We start from the raw sequence: 20307 nt of genomic DNA on the forward strand, positions 1-20307 counted from the left end.
TTGGGTACAAAACGGAAAGCGGAGGCCCAGGGAAGCTGGGTCACCTGGAGGCACAGTCTGTCCGTGGGTGGGGGCAGCAGGGCCTCTGGCACACTGGCTCCTGTGGAACGACCTCCTCTCTGCCCCCGCCGGGCCCACGCTGGACCAGCTGGCCTCTGAGAATATGCAGCCTCTGCCTACGCCCCACCCCCACGCCTGGGGGTCACTTACCACGGGGCCTGGCACACAGCAGGGACCAGGGGTTTACAAAAGGTGGATGACTTCGCAGGCCTCCCAGGGTGTCAGGACCCTGGGGACAGACGGCCTCTCCTGGTGGCTTTCCTGCTGCGTCCCCTGCACCTCAGCTTCTAGGCCAGGTAGGAGGTCTGCCTCCCGCTCTGCTAAGTTCTGCCTCACTTCTCAGCATCCTGGTGACGCTGCCACTCAACGTGGAGGAGAGGACAGATGGGTGGGTGGATAGACACAGACGACAGAGGTGGACGGGTGGGAAGATGGGGGGAGCCGCTGCCTTTGGGGGCAGTGGCTTTGGCTCTGGGTCTCCCCTACAGGCAGCTCTGGAAGTCCAAGGATGGGCGAACCATGGGCGGCTCTGGCCAGTTCCTGGCGGGGCCTCCGTCCTTCCCGCCAAGAGCAGGGCGGCCTGCTCCCCAGCCCCGCTGCCCCTCTGCTCCGCCCCAGCGCATCTCAAGAAGGACACTGCAGTCCGCGGGCCGCCGAGCGCCTGCTTTATTCCAGCACCTCGGCCGCTATGTACAGACCGCATTTACACAGAATATACAGCATATGTACCTATTTATAGGGCGCGCAACCGCCGCGCGCTCCCCGCCCGCGCGCTCCCCGCCCGGGGGCCGCGCCGCGCTGGGCTTTCCAGGCAGCCGCGAGGTCTCGCTTTTCGCTTTTAAAAAGGCATTTCCTCCAGACACGTCCTCCCTCCCAGCCCCAGGACCCCTCCCACGCTCTCTTTGGACCTCCAGGGACCTTCTGCTCCGCCGAAGCAGTGCTGGCGGATCCAGCCGTGGCACAGCCCCGCGAGGTCCCTGGGTCCCGGGCTGCAGAGGCCCGCGGTGGCCGCGCCCTCGGATGCGCAGCACTATAGCGTCAAGGGCACCTGCCAGATGAGGAGGGTGCTGTCCGTCTCCCCGCACGGGGCCGGCCTCCCGCCGCCCGCGGTGCTGCCAAAGTTGCGGTAGCCCTGCCCGCCCGAGATGATGGCCACCGAGCAGATCTCCTTGCGGTGCGCGTCCCGGGCGCAGGGCCGGCTGCGCACCCAGACGTCGGGGTCGTCGGCCATCTCGTAGATGGAGCCGTCCTCCTCGCTGTGCTCCAGGGCCGAGCCGTCCGTGGGCGCGGGCTCGCGCACGGAGAGCAGGGGCCCGGGCAGGTGGGCCGTGGAGCGCAGGCGGTACTGCAGGAGGACGCCCTTCTTGCGGGTCAGCTCCCGGCCCACGTGGCTGTCGGAGGAGGGCACCGGTTCCTGTGCCTGCCCTTCGGGCTTGTCCTCCTCGGCCCGCGGGCCCTCGGCCTCCTCCTGGTCGCTGCGCAGGATGTCGGGAGCCAAGATGCTAGTCGCCACGGCCAGGAAGGCCACAGGTCCGCAGTGACCGTTGAGGGAGACCATGCCTTTCCCTGTGGGAAATGGGGCACAGGAGGGGGCTGGCGGCCCAGACATGCAGGAGGCACCCGTCTCTGGGAGAACCTTTTGGTGGGTGGTGGTTTGGGGGATAACTGCAATCTGTGTTGGCCCCTCCCTGAGGGCCTTGGGTCCGGGACTGTTTGGGGGACCTGATGCATGAGAGTGACCTCAGGTGCCCTGGGGAAACTCGGTGTGAAGTTCTCTGAGAATTCTCTCAGCTCCTGGTCTCTGCCCAAACCCTGGACCCTGCCCAGGACGCTTCCCGCCTGCCCTCTGCAGCTCTTCCTGGTCCCAGGCCCAGGCCCAGGCCCTACAGCGATTCCCTCCTGGACCCACAGGGAGCTGCCCGGCCCGTCTCTGTGCCCCTCAGTCCCTGGAGCTCCCTTCATCACCCAACCTGTCGCCTGGACCATCTCTGCTCTTTGGGGCAGGCCCTCAGCCCCACTCACCCCTGGCCCTGGCCCTGGCCTGGCCTTCGGTAACCTCCCTCACACTGACCAAACACCCTCTGAGCCGGAATTGTGAAGACAGGCATCTGGGAGCCTGGGAGAGGGGCTTCAGCAGGGGCTGGTCCACGCCCAGGGCTGGCTTCCCTTCCCCCCTGTGGGCCTGCGCCCCTCAGACCATCTGGCCACTACTGGGCCCATTTGCCAGATTCACACACCGAGACAGAAAGAAGACAAGGCCAGAAGCCACCCCATGCAGAAGGGAGAGGGAGCAGCTGGACACCATTCCCCTCCCCCGCCGCCCGCCACCCACCGCCAGGCCTGCCCAGGGACCTCACCTGTGATCTTGGGGATGCCTTCCAGCCGGGGCACAGGCAGCAGGACGATGACACCCTGGTCGGTGCCCACCCAAAGCAGACCCTGGCAGATCAGGAGGCTGGTGACACACAAGTGCTTCTGACCTGCAGAGGGGAGGCCAGGTGAGCGGCGCCTCCGTGGGGCAGCAGCGGCCTCGGGCCCCACAGGGCGAAGGCTCCTCTGAGCCAGGGAGAAGCGGGACAGTGCTGGGCTGGGGATCGGGGGCCCACGGGAGCACCTGATGCGCGGTCATGCCACCTGCCACACGGGGTCAGCCCTGGACAGCCCGAGCGGGTCACAGTCAGCAGGCAAGCCTGGGCAGCCAGGGCAGACAGGGGGGCAGGTTTCTAACCCGCCAGAGTGACACAGATGTTGGCACCAGCAGGACCAAGGGGCTGACGTTCCGCCCATGCGGTGGGCGTTCTTCAGGGGGCGCCGCGCACCAGCAGGCCCTGGCCCAGCGGTACAGAGCCACCTCACTGCCCGGGAAGAACCAGGGTGTGGATGGCCAGGCCTCTCTTGGCCGCGTCCTCTGTGCTCTTTCCACTGTGGCAAGAGCACAAGGGCAGGGCCCCCGGCCCCTTCAGGGGGGAAGCCCAGGTGGGCTGCACACCCGGCCAGCAGTGGGGCCCTGGAGCTGGGTGCTGGGGTCCAGCCCTGGCTCTGCCACTTCCTAGCTGTGTGACCTGGGTCAGTCCCAGCCCTCTCTGTGCCATCGTCTCCTCAACCAGGAGAGGGGACGGGGTCCTACCAGTTCAAGGAGTCGAGGGACACAAACAGCCCGGTGCCTGTCACTCAGTGCACAGGCTAGGTGCCGTCCGCCGACTTCACTGTGCCAATTCCAGTCAGTGGGGATGGCACGAGGGGGAGCACGGAAGGGGAGGACAGGGGCAGGGGCCACGTGGAGGGGCTGAGAGGTGCAGGTGTGGCCGTGGGCTCAGGGACAGATGGGATGGACGGCCCTTTCCAAAGGGCTTTCTCATGCCCAAACCCTTCTGCCTGAGAGAGGTGTGCACTCCCCTCAAAGGAAATCCAAATCCGTGCCACAGATCCCGGTGACAATGATGCCAAAGTGTGCGAGCACGTGGCTTCAGGCAGTGTCCTGGAACCTGGGCTGCATCAGTGTCACCAGGAGGGCCAGTGACAAGGTGACACAGACACACTTGGAGAAACACTAGGAGTCTCCGCAGTGCACACCTGCTCTGATGGGCCGCGGCCTTGACAGCTGGGACGTGTGCCGACGTGCATGTTACCCCCTTTCCAGATGAGGACACTGAGGTTCAAAGAGCCCCCCGGCCACAGGATGCATGGAGACAAGCGGCCTAGTGCTGTGTGTCCCTGTGCTCCTGGGCAGATGGCCTCACCTCCACGGGTGGTACCACACTTCCCTGCTGAGCCGAGTCCCAGCGGAAAGCGGTGTGGCCCCCTTACCCAGACAGGATGGTCACCGGCGGGGACACACACAGCACGGTACAGCCCACATGCCTTCCTGTCACCCGTCCACTTGCTCAGCACCCAGGAGCACCCCGGGTGCCTGCTGTATGCTAACGGCATAGCTGGAACCGCAAGAAGGCCCTGACCCTGAGCAAACACTCTAGAACCTTCTGTGGTGATGGGACGTTCTCTACCATGCTGTCCCCATCAGCGGCCATGAGCCACATGTGGCTACTGAAACTGGACCTGCGGCTAGTGGGACTGAGGGAAGGAATTCCTGACTTTAAGTTCATCGCGGCGACTGCACGGGTTGCCGCGGTCCTAGAGAGGGGGGATGGGAAGTGAAACCAGAAATGAAGAACGGGCTGAGCAGAGGGTCAAACATGGCAATGGGCAGAGTGGCGCAAGGACTCACCCTGCTTCTTGGAAGCCTGGGGGCCTGTGTGGGGCTGGGAGCTCATAACAAGGGGGATGCGGCAGCACCAAGAGCCAAGCTGTCTCGGGAGATGGCGTGTGCAAAGGCCCTGCGACAGGATGAGCTTAGCCTGTCGGTGCAGCAGAGGAGCCAAGGCAGCTGGGGATGGGACACACTCAAGATGGCAGGAGGGCTGCCCAGAAGGGTGCATGGTTAGGGCAAGAGCCGTGGCCCTTCACTCCAGCTGCAGTGAGGAGCTACTGGGTCTAAGCAGGGAAGTGACGTGATGGGACCTCAGGGGATGCTCTCCCGCAGCCATGGAGAGCAGAGGTGGAGGAGCAAGGAGACCTGCGAGGGCCCTGCAGCTGCATGGCAGTGAGATGAGACGCCAGCACATGGGGAACCACAGACCTGTGGGCAGGCTAGGCAGGAAAGGGACAGGGAAGGGTCAAGGACGACGCCCAGGTTTAGCACCTCAAGCTGGTGCCTGGTGCCTGGTGCCTGGTGCCTGGTGCGTGGTGCCTGGTGCCTGGTGCCTGGTGCGTGGTGCGTGGTGCCTGGTGCCTGGTGCCTGGTGCGTGGTGCCTGGTGCCTGGTGCACTCTAGACCGGGCCGGAGCGGCGGGTTAGGAGCCTAAAGTCCAGAGCGCCATCTGTGGTGGAGCTCTTGCCTGGCAGCAGGGTCCTGGGCCCCGCCCCAGCATCACAAAGAGAGGAGGAGGAGGGGGAGGGGAGGAGGGGGAGGAGCGGGAAGAGGAGAAGGAAGGGAAGGAGGAGGAGAGGGAAGAGGGGGAAGAGGAAGGAGGAGGGAGAGGAGGAGGGGGAGGAGGGGGAGGGGAGGAGGGGGAGGAGGGGGAAGAGGAGAAGGAAGGGAAGGAGGAGGAGAGGGAAGAGGGGGAAGAGGAAGGAGGAGGGAGAGGAGGAGGGGGAAGAGGAAGAGGAGGAGGGAGAGGAGGAGGAGGAGGAAGAGGAGGAGGGGTAGGAAGGGGAAGAGGAAGAGGAGGAGGAAGAGGAAGAGGAAGAGGAGGAGGAAGCGGAGGAGGGAGAAGAGGAGGAGGAAGAAGAGGAGGAGGGAGAAGAGGAGGAGGGGTAGGAGGGGAAGAGGACGAGGAAGAGGAGGAGGGAGAAGAGGAGGAGGGGTAGGAGGGGAAAGAGGAAGAGGAGGAGGGAGAGGAGGAGGGAGAGGAGGAGGGGGAGGAGGAGGGGGAGGAGGGGGAGGAGGAAGAGGAGGAGGGAGGGGAGGAAGAGGAGGAGGGAGAAGAGGAGGAGGGAGAAGAGGAGGAGGAGGGAGAGGAGGAGGAGGGGGAGAAGGAAGGGGAGGAGGGAGAAGAGGGGGAGGAGGAGGAAGAGGAGGAGGGAGAAGAGGAGGAAGGGGAAGAGGAGGAGGAGAGGGGAGGAAGAGGAGGGGAGGAGGGGAGGAGGGGGAAGAGGAGGGGGAAGAGGAGGGGGAGGGGGAGGGAGAGGGGGAGGGGGAAGAGGAGGGGGAAGGAGTGGGGGAAGAGGGGGAGGGGGGAGAGGAGGAAGAGAGCTGTGTCAAACGTGGGCCCGGGATGCTCATCAGCACGTGGCGCTATCAGCAGGCAGAGGGCAAAGTCAAGGCCACAGCCATGGAGCTGGCCCGAGGTGCAGGCACAAACCAGCTGAAGAACAGCCCAGAAGAGCTGGGGACTTGACGCGGCAACCTCCCAGCCCTGCTCTAGTTCAGGAAGGGCAGCCACAGGCAGCGGTGGACCAGCCCGAGGCTCCAGTGCCAGCTCCTGTCCCCACCATCCATCTTCTCTGTGGGTGACAGTCAAGGCTGTTAATTACCCCATTCTGCTCTTTGTTTAGGTACTGTCCCCAAAATAAGCTTCACAAGGACAGTGGCTTAGCTCTGTCCTCAGGGTTGGTTCCCTAACTGCTGGACCAAGACCTTGACTCATGGTGGACACTCAGAAAGGATCTGGGTGGATGGATGAGAGATGGTTGTGTGGATAGGTGAGTGGGTAGAGGGCTGGCTGGCTGGTGGGTGGGTGGATGGGTGAGAGATGGCTGGGTGGTGGCTGGGTGGATGGATGGGTTGAGGGGTGGGTGGGTGGGTGGAGAAGTGGATGGATGGGTGTATGGGTGAGTGGATGGATGGGTAGGTGATGGCTGGGTGGAAGGGTGGATGGTGGGTGGATAGGGTGAAGGGGCGGATGGAAGGGGGGATGGGATGAGATGGGTGGACGGACAGATGCTGAACACAGAAGAGTAGAAAAGGACATGACATCAACGTCCCCTTCTCGCCATGTGCATTTACACAGGTCAGTACCTCTCCCTGATCGGTGAGCATTCCAGACTACCTTGCTCAGTTTTATGGTTCTTAGAAAGTGACGTACACCTATATTTCACACACTGCTGCGCACAGCTCTGAGCCCATCATCCGGGATCAATACTTGGAAGCTGCTGAGACAGTGGCTGTGGTTTCTAAAAGGACCTCGATCCTGACGTCTGCAGATCAGCTCCATCAGAACCCTAAACCCACACAAAAAATGGCAAGGCCAGGAGGGGAGCGTGGTGACGTCCTCACCGCCCCTTCTAGGTCCTTGGGGTCCTGAGACCAGGAGACGCGTCCCGGTGCCCCCGCGTCCTCTCGCCCCTCTGGGTAGAAACCCGACCAGTGGAGAGAAGGAGACCAGGAGGCCGAGGGCCGGGATTGAGAACCGACTTCCTCTCGGGCCTCACCGGGCCTCCCCCTCCTCGGGAAAGAGCAGGACACTTCACAAACAGCCGCCGAGGAAAAGGTCCTAAGGGGGATAAATATTTTATCAGGAGACTCACTGCAGCGGTCCTGGGCCGCGTCTATCTGGAGAGGCACATCTTTTAAAAGCTCAGGATCTCGGAGAACATTTTATTGATGAGCTGTCTAGTTAAGAGGAGGAGGGAGTTTAGGTTAAAAAACGCATTAATACCAGCTGGGCCTTCGAGGGGCAGGAAGGGTCGGGAAGGAAGCGTGATAAATTTTTAACACGCCCTAAAAAAACCCACACTTAGAGGAGGAACAAATTCGTTACTAATCATGCAATCATTTCACTTGGCGGCGCGGGGAGCACGGCACTTAAAAGCCTGTTAGAAATCTCTGATAAAGAAGTGGAGAGCCCTGCTCTGTGGTCCCTGTGCGCGGCACTGCGGCCACCCTGTCCCTCCAGGCCCCACGCTCCGGCTTGGCCTGGGGCTCGGGCGCCCTCTCAGCTCTCTGGAGTCCTGGGGGTCCCGGCCTGGCAGGGCCCCCGTCCAGGCTCCTGTGGGAAGCCCACCGCAGAGAGCTCAGGCTCCACCCAGACCCCAGGGCTCGTCCCCAGGAGGTGGGCTCCAAGCTGGTGCACCTGGGAGGACACTGACAGGAGGGCGCCCCACAGGAGCCTGGCGACGGATGGGGTGGGGACACTGTGAGGAGGGGGAGGGGAGGACTGCCAAGCTCTGACCCCAGGCTGCCCTTCACGGTACAGATAAGGAAACCGAGGCCAGGAAGAGGGAGGGGCCGCGGCTGCTGGTGGGCTCACAGGAGAATCATGAGGGACCACGGCCTCCTCTGGCTACGGCCTTGTGGGCAGCGTGCCGTGGGCAGGTGGGTCACTGGGGGCAATCACGCCATTGTCCCCAGCCCTCCTCCTTTACAGGTGGCTGCAAGAACAACCCAGGCACCCGCGGAGACGGGGAGCCCACGGTGACGTCGGCCCATCAGACAGGACAGCGTTTCCCACGGCAGTGGGGTCCCCGCAGACACCACCTCTGGCCCCTGCACGGGGCTCTCTCCCTCTGACCCTCCTGCAGCCCCACAAGATCGAGTCCAGAGATTCTCAAAGGCCATAGGCTGTTCATTCTTTCCCTGTTCCGTTATCTTGAAATAATTTAGCTATCAGCATAAATGTGGGGATATTTTTGTGATGCAGAAAAGTTTTTATTGTAGTTGAAATGGATGAAACTTGGATAACGGATGAAACTGGTCCCGACTCCATGAAATACAGGAGGGGAGGAGGGGAAGAGAGAGAGCGAGACGCAGGAGGGGGAAGGGAAAGAGCGAGACGCAGGCCCTGCTCGGCCTCTGCACCCGGCCAGGTTCTCGCCAAGCGCCTGGAGTCAGGGCCAGGCCTCTGAGGGACCGGAGACCCCAGGCCCCCAAAGTGTGCCTCATGTGGCTGCCCTCAGCCAGCATCCCGCTCAGGAAGGTCAGACCTGCCACCAGGTCCTAGTGACACGCCCAGTCCCCCTGGCCCCAGGGCCCTTCCTCTCTCCCTGCGGGTGGACCCAGCCCTGCCTGGGTGGGTGGACAGGCGGGAGGCCCTGGGTCCTCCCAGACCAGCCAGGCGTCCGCTGGACCAAGGTAAGGGGCTCCATCCGGCCCTGGGTGGCTCTGAAGCCATCTGGGGGTGAGCACAGGCCGGGGGCAGATGGCTTCCCAGGCGCGTGGGCAGCAGATGGCGGAGGGGCTGGGAAGGTGCTGGGTATAGGTGCTCCTGCCTCGATCCCCCACCTCCTCCTGTCTGAGCTCCATAGGAGGAAGCTCCAGCCGCAGGGGCTGCCACCGAGCCCCCGGGCTCCTGCACCTGCCCCCTGCAGGCAAGCAGAGGGCGGCTGCCTTTCTGGAGGGACAGAGGCCTGGCTGGCCTCCTCCCTGGCCTTCCTCCCCTGCAGGGGATGGAGGCAGAGGCGGGCCTGGGGTCAGGGCGGGCAGGGGTAGACGTCCTGGGTCCTGCCCAGCGGGTCCGTTTCCCTAGCGCCCACCTCCTGGGCAGCAAGAGGGTAAGGGAAGGACAGGTCTGGCGCCCAGCCCAGCCCCGCGGCCTCCTGCCTCCTGGAGCCCAGTTCCCAAGGCTCACGTGAGGGTCGGTGGCACGGGCTCTCTGCCTTGAGGGCCGCGTGAACGCCAGTGCCCAGCCCCGGCTGCGCGTGGTCACCTGGCAGGAGGAAGGTGGTCCTGGTGGCGATGTTGATCTCCTGCAGATGCTCCAGGGTCTCCGTGTGGAAGAGGCGGATGGAGGAGCCGGAGGAGAAGGCCATCCAGACGCCACTGCCGGCCTTCACCATGTGCGTCACGCTCACCGCGGGGTCCTGGTGCGCCTCGAAGCTTTGCTGCGGGGAGCGGGAGGGTGTCAGGCTGGGCAGGAAGGAACCTGAGGGCCGCACGCGCGTGTCTGCCTGTCCCCGAGGTGCAAATACTCCCATGTGACTCCAGGCCACCACCAGGACGGCCCCCTGGGCTCCTGCCAGGGGAGAGGACCCTGTGAGCTCACACGGGGCTCCTCTCTGGTCCTCACTGCAGGGGTCAACAGGTGTGTCCTCAGGCTGGGGGACAGAGAGCCACAGAGTAAAGAGCCCTGAGGAAGGGGCTGAGCTGCGGACTGGGAGCCCGGGGGTGGCAGGGGACAGGCCTCTGGGGACACCATTCCACACTGTTGGATTTTTTCCCGTTCGGGCATGTGTGTAATTTTGACCTTAAACAAACAAAACCTTTTTCTTTCTTTTCTAACAAAAAAGAAGATACACCGGGTCAGGCTGCCCACCACTGCAGGAGGGTGTCCAGGTCCTAACCCGGCCTCCTCCGAGGCCCTGGGCCCACGCGCCCTCCCCACAGGCTCCCTGCGCTGTGGGCCAAGCAGGCCTGGGCCTGGTGACTTTCAGCAGCTACCATCTCCGGGCCTCTGCCCTGGGGACGACCTGTCCACACGCTCATGCCAACTGTCTACCTCCGCATCTGGGGGACGCGCCTGTCCCAGGAAGCGTCCCCAGCCATGCACAACCTGCCGCTTCCTTCCACCGGGGTCTCCAGCATCTAGCTGGGCACATGGGTGCCATGTGTGGCTCCACGTCACTCCACATCCACCCGGGACTCCGAGGACGGGGACGGACACCAGCACCCCCTGCGTGACAGGCCCGCCCGCGGCAGAAGCCGGTCACAGAGTGAATGAGGGGTCGGGCTGGGGCTCGGGTGGAGCGCTCGCCTGGCCCACGTGAGGCCTGGTTCGACCCTCAGCACCACATAAAATAAAGTAAGGGAGCTGCGTCCACCCACCACTAAGAAGTAAATCAGGAAAAACGAGTGAATGACGGACACCCGACTGTCCCTCAGGATGGACGACCACACGCACCAAGCCAGGGACAGCCCAAATGCCCACCCGGGGACAGCTGTAACTCAGTCTCCCGGAGCTGCCTAAGGCCCCATCAAGTTCCCCGACGCTGTGCGACGAACGCAGGGAAGCTGACCCGACATGGGCAGGAGCAAAGGGTAGCATCAGACCCACAGGCTGTGCCCAGGGCAGCGCCCGCGGCCCCTCCTGTGAGGCTTCTGAGGTCCCATGTTTCCATAAGAGACTGCTCAGGCAGCGGGACGACCTGAAGCCACTTTAATTTGGAATCTGCGATTCAACCCCATTTCCTCAATGGCATCACCAACTGTGCCTCGGTTTCCCCACTTGTATGGGGGACCTGGGTGCCTCGTAAGGTCTCATTCCTTCAGCAGATGCTCCTGCATTTTTGCTATGTGCCCCTGGGTGGGCTCAGCGTAGGTCTAAGTGAAGAACATGAAGGAGCCCTGGCGTGACTGGGAGAAGAGCATTCTGGGTAGAAGGCACGGGAGATGCAAAGGCCCTGAGGCAGGAAGGAGAACAGGAGGCTAGAGTGGGGGTCATGGTGGCAAGACCAGATGGGAAAGGCAGGCTTCCCAGGGGTCCATGGTGAGGAATTGATTAGGTACTTGCTGCAGGGGCCGAGCTGGTAAGTGACACCTGTGCAGGGAGGGGCCGAGCTCCTGGCCTGGCCCGGACGGCCCTGTGTGAACGCAGCACTCGGCTCCCCTGGCCTGGAGAGCCCGCGAGAGCCCTGGCTCCGTTCTGACTCAGACCACCAACGGAGCTGGAGGGTGGGGTGGTGGGGTCCCCTTGAGGAACCCAGAGGGCAACATGGTAAGGTGTCCAGCAAGACCGCCTTCCCGAGCTGGCCGCTGACGGCTGCGCTGGGCGCCGCTGGAGGCGGGGTCCATCCTGTGGCCACGAGAGCAGAATCCCAGTGCCCCCCAACAGCTCGCCCTGGGCAGGGGCCCCAGGCCTGAGGACAGGGTCTCCTGCGGGCCTGGGTGGGCTCAGGCTCTGGGCTCCTGGGGTGCAGGCGGTGCCTCCCAGCAGCCTCCCCACACCAGTGGAGGTCCAGGGGCAGGAGGCTCCCTGACCTCTAGGGGACTCCGAGCCTCCTCAGGCCCCCTCTGGGCCCGCGGCACAGCAGGGTCACAGGACCCCAGTGGCGGTCTCGGTCCTCTGTGGAGAAGAGCCTGCTCCTTATGGTGGCCCTCTGTTCCTTAACTGGCCTGCAGGAGGGTCCAAGGGGACACCCCGGGCCTCAGCCTCGGCACCATCCCCGAGGCCGGGGAAGCCCTGGGCACCTCTGCCAGTGGCAGGTGGACGGCTGGCTGGGCAGCGGCAGGCAGGGGACACAGCTTTGTCCACACTCTTCCCAGGAGCAGCAAGGCCCTCCCTGCACACCCATGACACACGCACACCCATGACACACACACACCACGATACACGCACACCCAGGACACCATGACACATGCACACCCACGACTCACGCACACTATGACACACGCACACCCATGACACACGCACACAACACACGCACATCGTGACACACGCACACGACACACACACACCCACGACACACGCACACCATGACACACACACACCATGACACACGCACATGCATGACACATGCACACCATGACACGCACGCCCAGGACACACGCAAACCATGACACATGCACACCATGACACATGCACACCATGACACATGCACACCAGGACACACGCACACCCACGGGAGGTGTGGGCACGGCCAGTCTCTGCGGGCCCAGGAGTGGTCCCTGCCTGGGGAAGGCTGAAGGCTGAAGGCGAGAGGCTGGGCCTCCGACCAAGTCTGCAGCCCGCTTGCCCCGCCTGCCGCCCGCTGCCACCATCTAATTAAAGCGAAGCCCAGCGGGTCCAGGCTCATTTCTCCAGAGCCCTAACAAGTGGCCTCCAGGCCCCAGGGGCTTGGCAGAGGCCTGTGAGAACCTGTGGCCAGAGCGGGGGAGGCGGGCGGAGGCGGGAAGTGGCCCCTCCAGCCCCGCCCAGGCCTCGGTCACCTCTGGGCTCGGCCAGCTGGGCCTGGAACCTGGGCCTCCCGGGTGCAGGGCAGGGAGCAGGTGGAACCAGGGAACGTGCAGAATCGCCCAGGTGAGGCGGGCAGCGAGGCCTCAGGCCGCCCTCTGGGCCTGGGGCTGATGAGCCTCGCAGCCATTTTGGTTTGCAAACAAGGTGTTGGCTTGGGGAGGAGCTCAGGGGCCGTGGCCAGGCGCGCTCTCCCTCCGGGCTCTGCAGCCCCAGCCCTCCGCTGCCCGCTTCATGCCTCTGGGCCCGGTTCCCATCCCTGGCCAGGCGCAAGGCCCAGGACGGTGGGGACCCTCTAGGAGGCCCCACCCACAGGGAGGGCCCTGCCCGCACCCTGGGCCCCTCTCTGAAGGGGACACAGGCACAGAGGGACAAGGAAGCACTCAAAGAAGGACGGGGAGGTGTCCAGGGGCGGGGCCGGAGGGAGGGTGTCCCCGGGCCAAGTCCAAGCAACCGCCCCCTGAGAGAGGAGAGGGCTGGACCCCAGCACGTGGGGCTCTGCGGGACAGGCAGAGTGACGTCAGGCTGGTGACGGGGACGGCAGAGGAGACAGTAGCAGACTCCGGGTCACCTAGGGTCAGGGTGGAGGCAGGAACCCCTGGAGGAGGTCTGCCACGGGGCAGGACATTCACGCGGACCTGCTGCCACCTTCAGGGGACCCAGAAGTCACAGCTACGGGGAAAGCCGCACCATGGGCCCGGCAGAATGCAGACCTCGCCTTCCGCCCGAGAACAAGGCACAGGCACGGGGCACGGCTTCCCCACAGCGCCTGGCCAGTTGCCAAGGCCACCGGGAGCCACCTCCAGGGAGGGACCACAGCACTGGCCTGGGCTTCTCAAAAAGTCGGAATCATGAATAAGAGGAAAGCAGAGGGACCCTCCCAGATGGGGGGACCTCCCAGATGAGGGGAGTCAGGAAGAGAAGACAGAAACACGTGTGGGATCCTGGGCTGGGCCCAGATGGGGAGGGCAGGGGGGTTTTCTGGGGACTTAGAAAACTACGCATCTGGACAATGTTGGGATACGTGGGCACTGAGGCGAGGCTCCTGGGGAGGACGCTACTGCAGTAGGAGATGCGCTGAGGACGCTGCAGCCAAGGGAAGGGCTGTCTGCCACTGACTTTCCAGTGACTTGGGAGGCTGAGGCAGGAGGATCTCAAGTTGGAGGCCAGCCTCAGCAATTTAGCAAGACCCTGCCTCAAAAGAAACAAAATAAATGACGTGTGTCGGTAATATGGCAGGGTATGAATTACAGCAAAGCTACCAGTCGTTAACTACGTGAAGAATCCATGTGTGTTCACTGTCTTCATCTTTCAACTTTCTGCAGTTTTTCAAAATAAAAAGTTGTGGGGCAAAAGGCAAAGTTATTTTTTTAAAAAGGGGGGCTGGCAGCTATGGGCGGGGTCCAGGTGGGCCCCAGGCTCTGGCCCGCCCCTCTCTGCTGAGTGGCTCGGCCTCCTCACCTGTCTGTGACTGAGGACAGAAGGGAGCGTGTCTTATGGGGCGGGGAGGACTGGACTGAGTGCCCTGTGCCCACCCACAGCCTCAGCCCCTGCACGGCCCGCACGGGCGGTTCCAGGTGAGTGACCTGCTCCAATAGTGCCGACACAGCCAGCCTCGTCTGCAGTATTTATGTGCCTCCGGGTGACGCTTTGGTGCCCGGGTTCCATAAATTCCCAGGGTGAGCAGCTCGGCACTCAGAGTCGTTGGAGCCTGGAGCGCGCCCCGCCCTCGGCGCCAGGAGCTCCCGCCAGGAAGCAGGCTGCAGGGCTTCCCCGCCCAGGCCGTCCCAAAGCTGGGCTGGGCTTCAGAGGTGCAGGAGCAGCGGGCGGCGGGCGGCCCCACCTGACCTCCCCAGGCCTCGGGGCAGCTCCAGCTCAGCTCCACCAGGGCTGAGGGGAGAGGCTCTGGCCACCACTCCCTGCCTGGCCACACGCCCAGGGGTCACCGGAAAAGCGCTAGCTGTGACTTCCCATACGGCCTCCCTGATCCCTGCAGCCACCTGGGAGGGGCCTGGCCACCCATCCTCACCAGGGGAAAGACTCAAGCTTCAAGGAATAACGGGTGTGGGGGTCGCTCGGCCAGCAAGAGGACAGGGAGCCAGATGCAGTGGCCCACACCTGCAATCCCAGCAGCTTGGAGGCTGAGGCAGGAGGATCACAAGTTCAAGGCCAGCCTCAGCAACTTAATGAGGACCTAAGCAACTTATCGAAACCCTTCCTCAAAATAAAAAATAAGGGGCTGGGGATGTGGCTCAGCTGGTGGAGCACTCGCCTCACACGCCCCAGGCCCTGGGTTCCATCCCCAGCATCACAACAAAAAGAAAAAGTAAGAAGGGCTGAGGGTGCAGCTGGGCGGTCAAGGACCCCTCCCCTCCTGGGCTCAATTCCTGGTACCAAAACAAAGGCTGCCGCCAGCTGGTCCCAGACGCCCCCACCCTGCGCCCCGGGCCCCTGGGGGAACCTGGTGGGTCCTCTCGCCAATTTGCATACCATTACCCAGGAAGCCCCGCGCCTGGATTTCACTTTTGCGAATTCCCACCCGTTCCGTGTCATAAATAAGATGAGACAGAAAACTAATACAGCTCGGTGATGCATTATTCATGCCGCGCCGCGAGTGGTGAGGGATTTAGGGCGGCTGATACATGCAAACTAAGTTTGGGCCCTAAACGTGGAAATTAAGGGTGGGGGAGGCAGGAGTGCGTGGGGCGCCAGGGGGACCCGAGGGGCTCGGGGTGTCCAGGAACCCAGAAGTTTCTCCTGCCTATGCTCAAGGACCCAAAGCACCCGCGTCCGGGCTGTGCAGAGGCATCGGTGGGAGGCCAGAGGGGGACTCGCTGGACAGTGTCGGGCGCTGTGGGAAGCCCTCCCCCTGCCGAGCTGGCAGAGTCAAGTGCCCGGTCAATGGTCCTGCCCACGCCCACACCCTGAGTCCACACCCCGCATCCACACCTGGGCAGGCGCCACAGCCCGCGCCATTCCCCAAGGTCTGTCCTCTGCCTCGACTGGGCCCCTCCTGAGCCTCAGGCCTGTGCCCAGCTCCAGGGACGTGGTGGGAGCCCCAGGCCAGGTCCTGCCTGCAGAGCCTGGTTAGTGCCATCCACACCTTCACGAGGCCAGGAAGATGAAGGTGTGTCTGGAACGCGTGTGCACGGCATGGCCGCTATCCACACAGGTCCCTCCCAGGGGGCCAGAGCCCCAGACAAGCCCTTCTCCCTCATGACTCCCCCTCTCCGGGGTGGCCTCCTGCCACTTCCAGGACCACGGGGCTCCGGAGACACTTCCTGGACCACAGGGCTCTGGGGACACTTCCCGGCCCCAGCCTGAGCCACCACCAGTTCTCAGCCTCCCCCCAGGAGCAGGGTGCACCCCACGTCCCTGCATCTCAAGGCCCCGGAGCACCTGGACTCCCCAAGACCCAGGTGGGTGACACGCCCACCCAAACACCGCCTGGAGGCCGCACGGGGCAGGCCAGGTCCCCTCTACCCAGCGTGCGTCCCTACAGTGCAGACGGGTGACAGTAACCAAGGCGGTGTCCTCAGAAGAGCTCACGTGGCTGTAAACAGGTCACGTGTTAAGCCCTGACCAGGGCAGGTGGCCGCTGGAGCAGTGGCCAGGGTGGCCTCACCTGGGGAGGCAGCAGTCCGGCCGTGGCCTGAGTGATGGAGACAGGGCACGCAGGGGCGGGAAGGGTGTTCCAGGACGAGGGAGCCCTGCGGTGACGGGGAGCCTGGCCCGTCTCTGGGACAGAGGTGAGCGTGTGAGAAGAAGACCCGGCCCGGCCCCTCTGTGCGGCCAGCTCCCCGGGAGCCAGTTCGTCTCAGCGTTGCTGGTGTCAGCAGCACAGTGACACCCACAGCCCAACTGCTCCCCCCATCCAGGAGCCAGGGAGGCCGAGGCCCAGGCCAGGAGGGTCAGGGATCAGCCCGCCGGTGCCCCGACCACCAGGGCTCTGCAGAGAGCACCCACGCGCCGCAGGCCTCCTGTCAAACTGTCCCCAATGTGTTTCTTTTAAATTAAGATGCAACAATCATCCCAGCCAGCTTCCCCTCCAGCGATCGCTTGAAATGAACTCCAGACGACTGGATCAGGCTTTGAAGGTGGCGATCTAGATAATGAACACGGGACGCGCTGTTGACACAGGCCCTGGTGCGCCGCATTATTATTTAACAGGCCCCACTTGGCTCCGCTGGGATCAAGGGGCTGAGCAGGCAGCTGGCAGCCAGGGCAGAGCCAGAGGCAGAGGCGCTCCGCGGAGGGAGGAGGCCAGCAGGGTGGAGTGGGCAGGGCAGCGGGCAAGGGCAGCAGAGGGGCCAGGCTCCTGGAGGACAGGCCCCCAGCCTCACATATCGCCAGATTGGCCCTGGTCGGGGCTCTGCTTGCCTTCCCACACACGCCCCCTGGGGGACCCTGGCCTCCGGACGAGGTGGCTCACCGCTGCCGCCCGCCTCTGCTGGGTCTGGGCCCTCCTGCCTCTCCAGCACCTGCTGGACCTGGGCTTGCCCCTCCCGGCGCTCCTGGCACTGGGATGAGACTCTGTCCACACTGGACCCTGGGCTCCTGAGGAGCCATTTCCCTTTAGCACTTCCGCCAAGGCCAAGAAGTCACCAGCTGCTGCCCCTGACCCAGGCACAGGGGAGCAGGTCCACAGGTTGGTTCTTGTCCTGGAAGACATGCTGGCGAGCAAAGCAGGCCCAGAGGTCCAGAGGGGGTCCCAGAGTGACATCTGAGAGCGACAGAAAGCTGGGGGCCAGTGCAGCACAAAGGAGACTGAACCTCCCTTCTGACAAGGCAGCCCTCACGGGTAAGGAGGAGGCCTGTGCTCAAATCCTGACTCTGCCTCTTTCTAGCTGTTTGACTTTAGGCAAATTACTTAACCTCTCTGTTCCCGTGTTCCCTCATCTGTGGAATGGGAATAATATGATAATGCCCATCTCAGAGGGTTGTTTGAGCATGAAATTTATACCTGTAAAGCAGTTCAGCTCATGCCCGAACGCTGGTTATCATCACTCTTTACAGATGGGAGGACCCAGGGGAGCCGCTTAGAATCCACAGAACCCAGGCTAACCCGAGGACTTCACACAGGGCCACCTCGAGTCCTGGGAGAGTCTGCGCCAGGCCCCCTGCAGCCTCGCGGGTGAAGCCAGGCAGGACAGGCACCGGAAGCCCACCCGAGAGCACAGGGAGAGCGAGCCAGTGGCAGGGGCCCCGTCTCTGACCCGACTGGCCGTGTGGGGACACCAAGGTGAGCGCAGGACCCAGGAGCCGGTCGGATGGTCACTAGCAGCAGCCGGAGGCCTTCACCAGGGCCCAGCACCAAGGCCACGGCTTCCTGGCCCCTCCAAGCTGCGGAGTTGGCGCACCCTGTTGCCGTGTGCGTGGCTGTGTGTGCCGCGGGCGGCCCCTGCACAGAGACTGGTTCCCAAGCCCCGCGAGGGACGCTGCCCTGGCTCCCGCTGCAGAGCCTCCTGCCCCTGGTGAAAGGCCGTACTGATCCCTTCCTAGGAGCCAGCGGCTGGTCTAGGACTGGTCTTAAATCATCGTGGCCCCGGCTACAGCCTGGTGGCCAGGGGGCTCTGGGACAGTGGGACAGAGCAGAGCTGCGTGGGCCTCAGGGAACTGCACTGGCTGGAACGGGAGACCCGTGGAGCCCCCGCCCTGTGTCCTCCTCCTAGGAGGCTCGGCTGGCAGAAGGGAGGCCTCCTCTGGCCAAGCAGGAGGTCACGGCCCCGCCCACGGACAACCCGACTCTAGGGGAGCCACCTGGCTCTTCAAAGACCTCCACCTGCACCAAGAAGCACGTCATTAGGCAGTCACAAGAAAACAGACGTCCCTCCACCCACAGGCTTTATGGACGAGGGAACCTCGGCCCAGGAAGGCTGTGTGACCTGCCCAGGGCTGCACAGCACTGCGGGGAAGGGCCGGGGCTCCGCCTCAGCAGCCTGCTCCCCCTGCACCCCCAGGGGCTGAGCTGTCCTGAGGACGAGAAGCAGATGAGGCTGGGACAGGACTGGGGCTGCGCTCAGCATGACGCCCCTCTGCCCCCTCCAGGTCGGGCACTCCTGGCGGCACGGAGCCTGGCAGGCGCCGCCAACTTCCTCCAGCCTCAGGCCACAGCCGTGGCTACTGCTCTGCTGCCAGGGGCCTGGCTTCTGTGGCCTCCAGAGCCCTCCCCGGGAAACGCCTCAGTTCTCAGTGCCACCTCCTCCGAGTCCCCTCCTGTTGGCCACCCTGAGGCCCTGGTTGGGGGCCGAGGCCTGCCCCTGCCCCTGCTCTCTCTGCGGTGGCTTCCTCCTGTCGGGGGCTCCCATCCCCACGAGAACAGAGGCTGGGTCTCCCCGGTCAGCCTGGAGGCCCTGAGCACAGGCTGGGTCCCCCCCCCGCAGGACAAGCCAGGCCTCCCTGGCAGGGCCCTGCCCCCCACGCTCTCCTATGCAGCCGTCTGGCCTTGTCCTGGGGCTCAGCCCAATCACCTGTGACTGACAGTCCCCAGCTAGGCCCAGTGCTCCGAACGGCTAACAAATGGCCAATTCACAGCTGTACGAGCGTGACCAGGGCACGTGAAGTCCACCCCCAAACAGAGGCACGTGTGGGGCCACCTGGCCAGCAGGTGCCATGCCCACTCCACCTGGGCCAGGGGGCAGCTCACACAAATGCAGAACCCAAACAAACCAAGTGACCAAGTGACTGCAGTGTCCCCAAAACCAGCTCAGGGAGGGAGCATATCCAAGTCTCACTCCAGCTGCCCAGGACAGACAGTGGGGTCTGGCAGGAGGTGGCCACAGCTGCTGTCCAGGCTGAGCCAGGAACACGCCCCTGGGACCAGGGCCTCAAGCCTGGGTCTGAGGCCGCGCGGAGCTTGCCCCAGGGTGAGGGGGCCGCGGGCAGCCTCCTCCGTGTCATCTGAAGGCCCAGAACGGCTGTGTCCACAGGAGCGAGGCCTCAGCACAGCTGGGGCCCATGGCACGAGTCCTCAGGCACAGTCCAAGGACAAGACCCTCCCCACGCCCACAGGCACCAGCAGTGTGACTCGGGATCCAGACCCCAGCCCGGAGCTGTGGGACCCGCCCCTCACAGCACACAGGTCAGGGGCAACGCGGGTCCCTCTGCTCCCGACACACTGTCCAAGCCGCCCCTGGACACGGCCAGGAGCCAGAGAGCACAGGAAGGGCCAGCAAGGGCGGGCCCACAGCAGCCCCCTGGGCAGGGCCACAGGCCAAGGGACGAACCAGTACCTGAGTCTGCAAGGTGGTGGCATCCAGGACGGTGACCTGCGGCCCACAGCTGGCCCACACGGCGTCCTCCAGGCTCAGCAGGGTGCGAATGGGCCCTGGCCCCACGGCCAGGCTCACGGGAGGGCTCTCCAGGTCCCACAGGACCCCGCCTGGAGGGACAGGGAAGGCAGGTCAGGGGCGGCGAGGGCCAGCGGGGCCCCACACGGCAGCCCCCTCGGTGGCCCTTCTCCCTCCTCCCTGCTGGGCGCTCTGACCCATCTCTGCCCCCCGACATCATGCTGCACCCCTGGGGACCACACGTGAGCTCTGCCCTCCCCTGGCCCCATCCGTCCAGCGCATCGCGCTCGGCCAGCACTGGCTCTAGGGGCCGGGCAGACGCACGGGATGTCCCGGGGAAGCTGCTGGAGGGAGCGGCAGCAGCCGAGCCACCGCCCTGGGCATGGGCAGCACGGAGCCCAGGGGCCCGGTGGCTGCCGAGACAAAAAGCCAACACCAGTGGGGGAGACCCGGCCACGTCCACCCCAGGCCCTGCAGGGGGCAGCATGACACAGTGGGAAGTGTCCTGGGCCCGGAGTCCAGGGACCTGGGGACTGGACCCAGCTCTGCTCCCAGCTCAGTGGCTCATCCTCCCT

The 20307-nt window shown here is 64.2% G+C and overlaps 1 protein-coding gene across 10 annotated transcripts in view; it reads right to left on the reverse strand.

The window, feature by feature from the left end:
• Positions 1–702: 702 nt before the first annotated feature.
• Arhgef10l (Rho guanine nucleotide exchange factor 10 like) overlaps positions 703–20307 on the reverse strand; it is a 131137-nt gene continuing 111532 nt past the window's right edge. For all 10 annotated transcript variants that reach the window (XM_058571119.1, XM_058571120.1, XM_058571121.1 and 7 more), the window contains 4 exons: positions 19676–19824; positions 9204–9378; positions 2418–2540; positions 703–1626 (listed from right to left, as the gene is read on the reverse strand). In XM_058571119.1, the coding sequence (XP_058427102.1) occupies positions 1091–1626; positions 2418–2540; positions 9204–9378; positions 19676–19824 (983 nt within the window). In that variant the 3' untranslated portion in view covers positions 703–1090. The remainder of the gene's footprint in view (positions 1627–2417; positions 2541–9203; positions 9379–19675; positions 19825–20307) is intronic.

The sequence above is a fragment of the Marmota monax genome, unplaced genomic scaffold, assembly GCF_021218885.2.
Source record: "Marmota monax isolate L192 unplaced genomic scaffold, Marmota_monax_Labrador192_F-V1.1 WCK01_AAM20220418_F8-fsc00008, whole genome shotgun sequence".
In the NCBI taxonomy this organism is placed as follows: Eukaryota; Metazoa; Chordata; class Mammalia; order Rodentia; family Sciuridae; genus Marmota; species Marmota monax.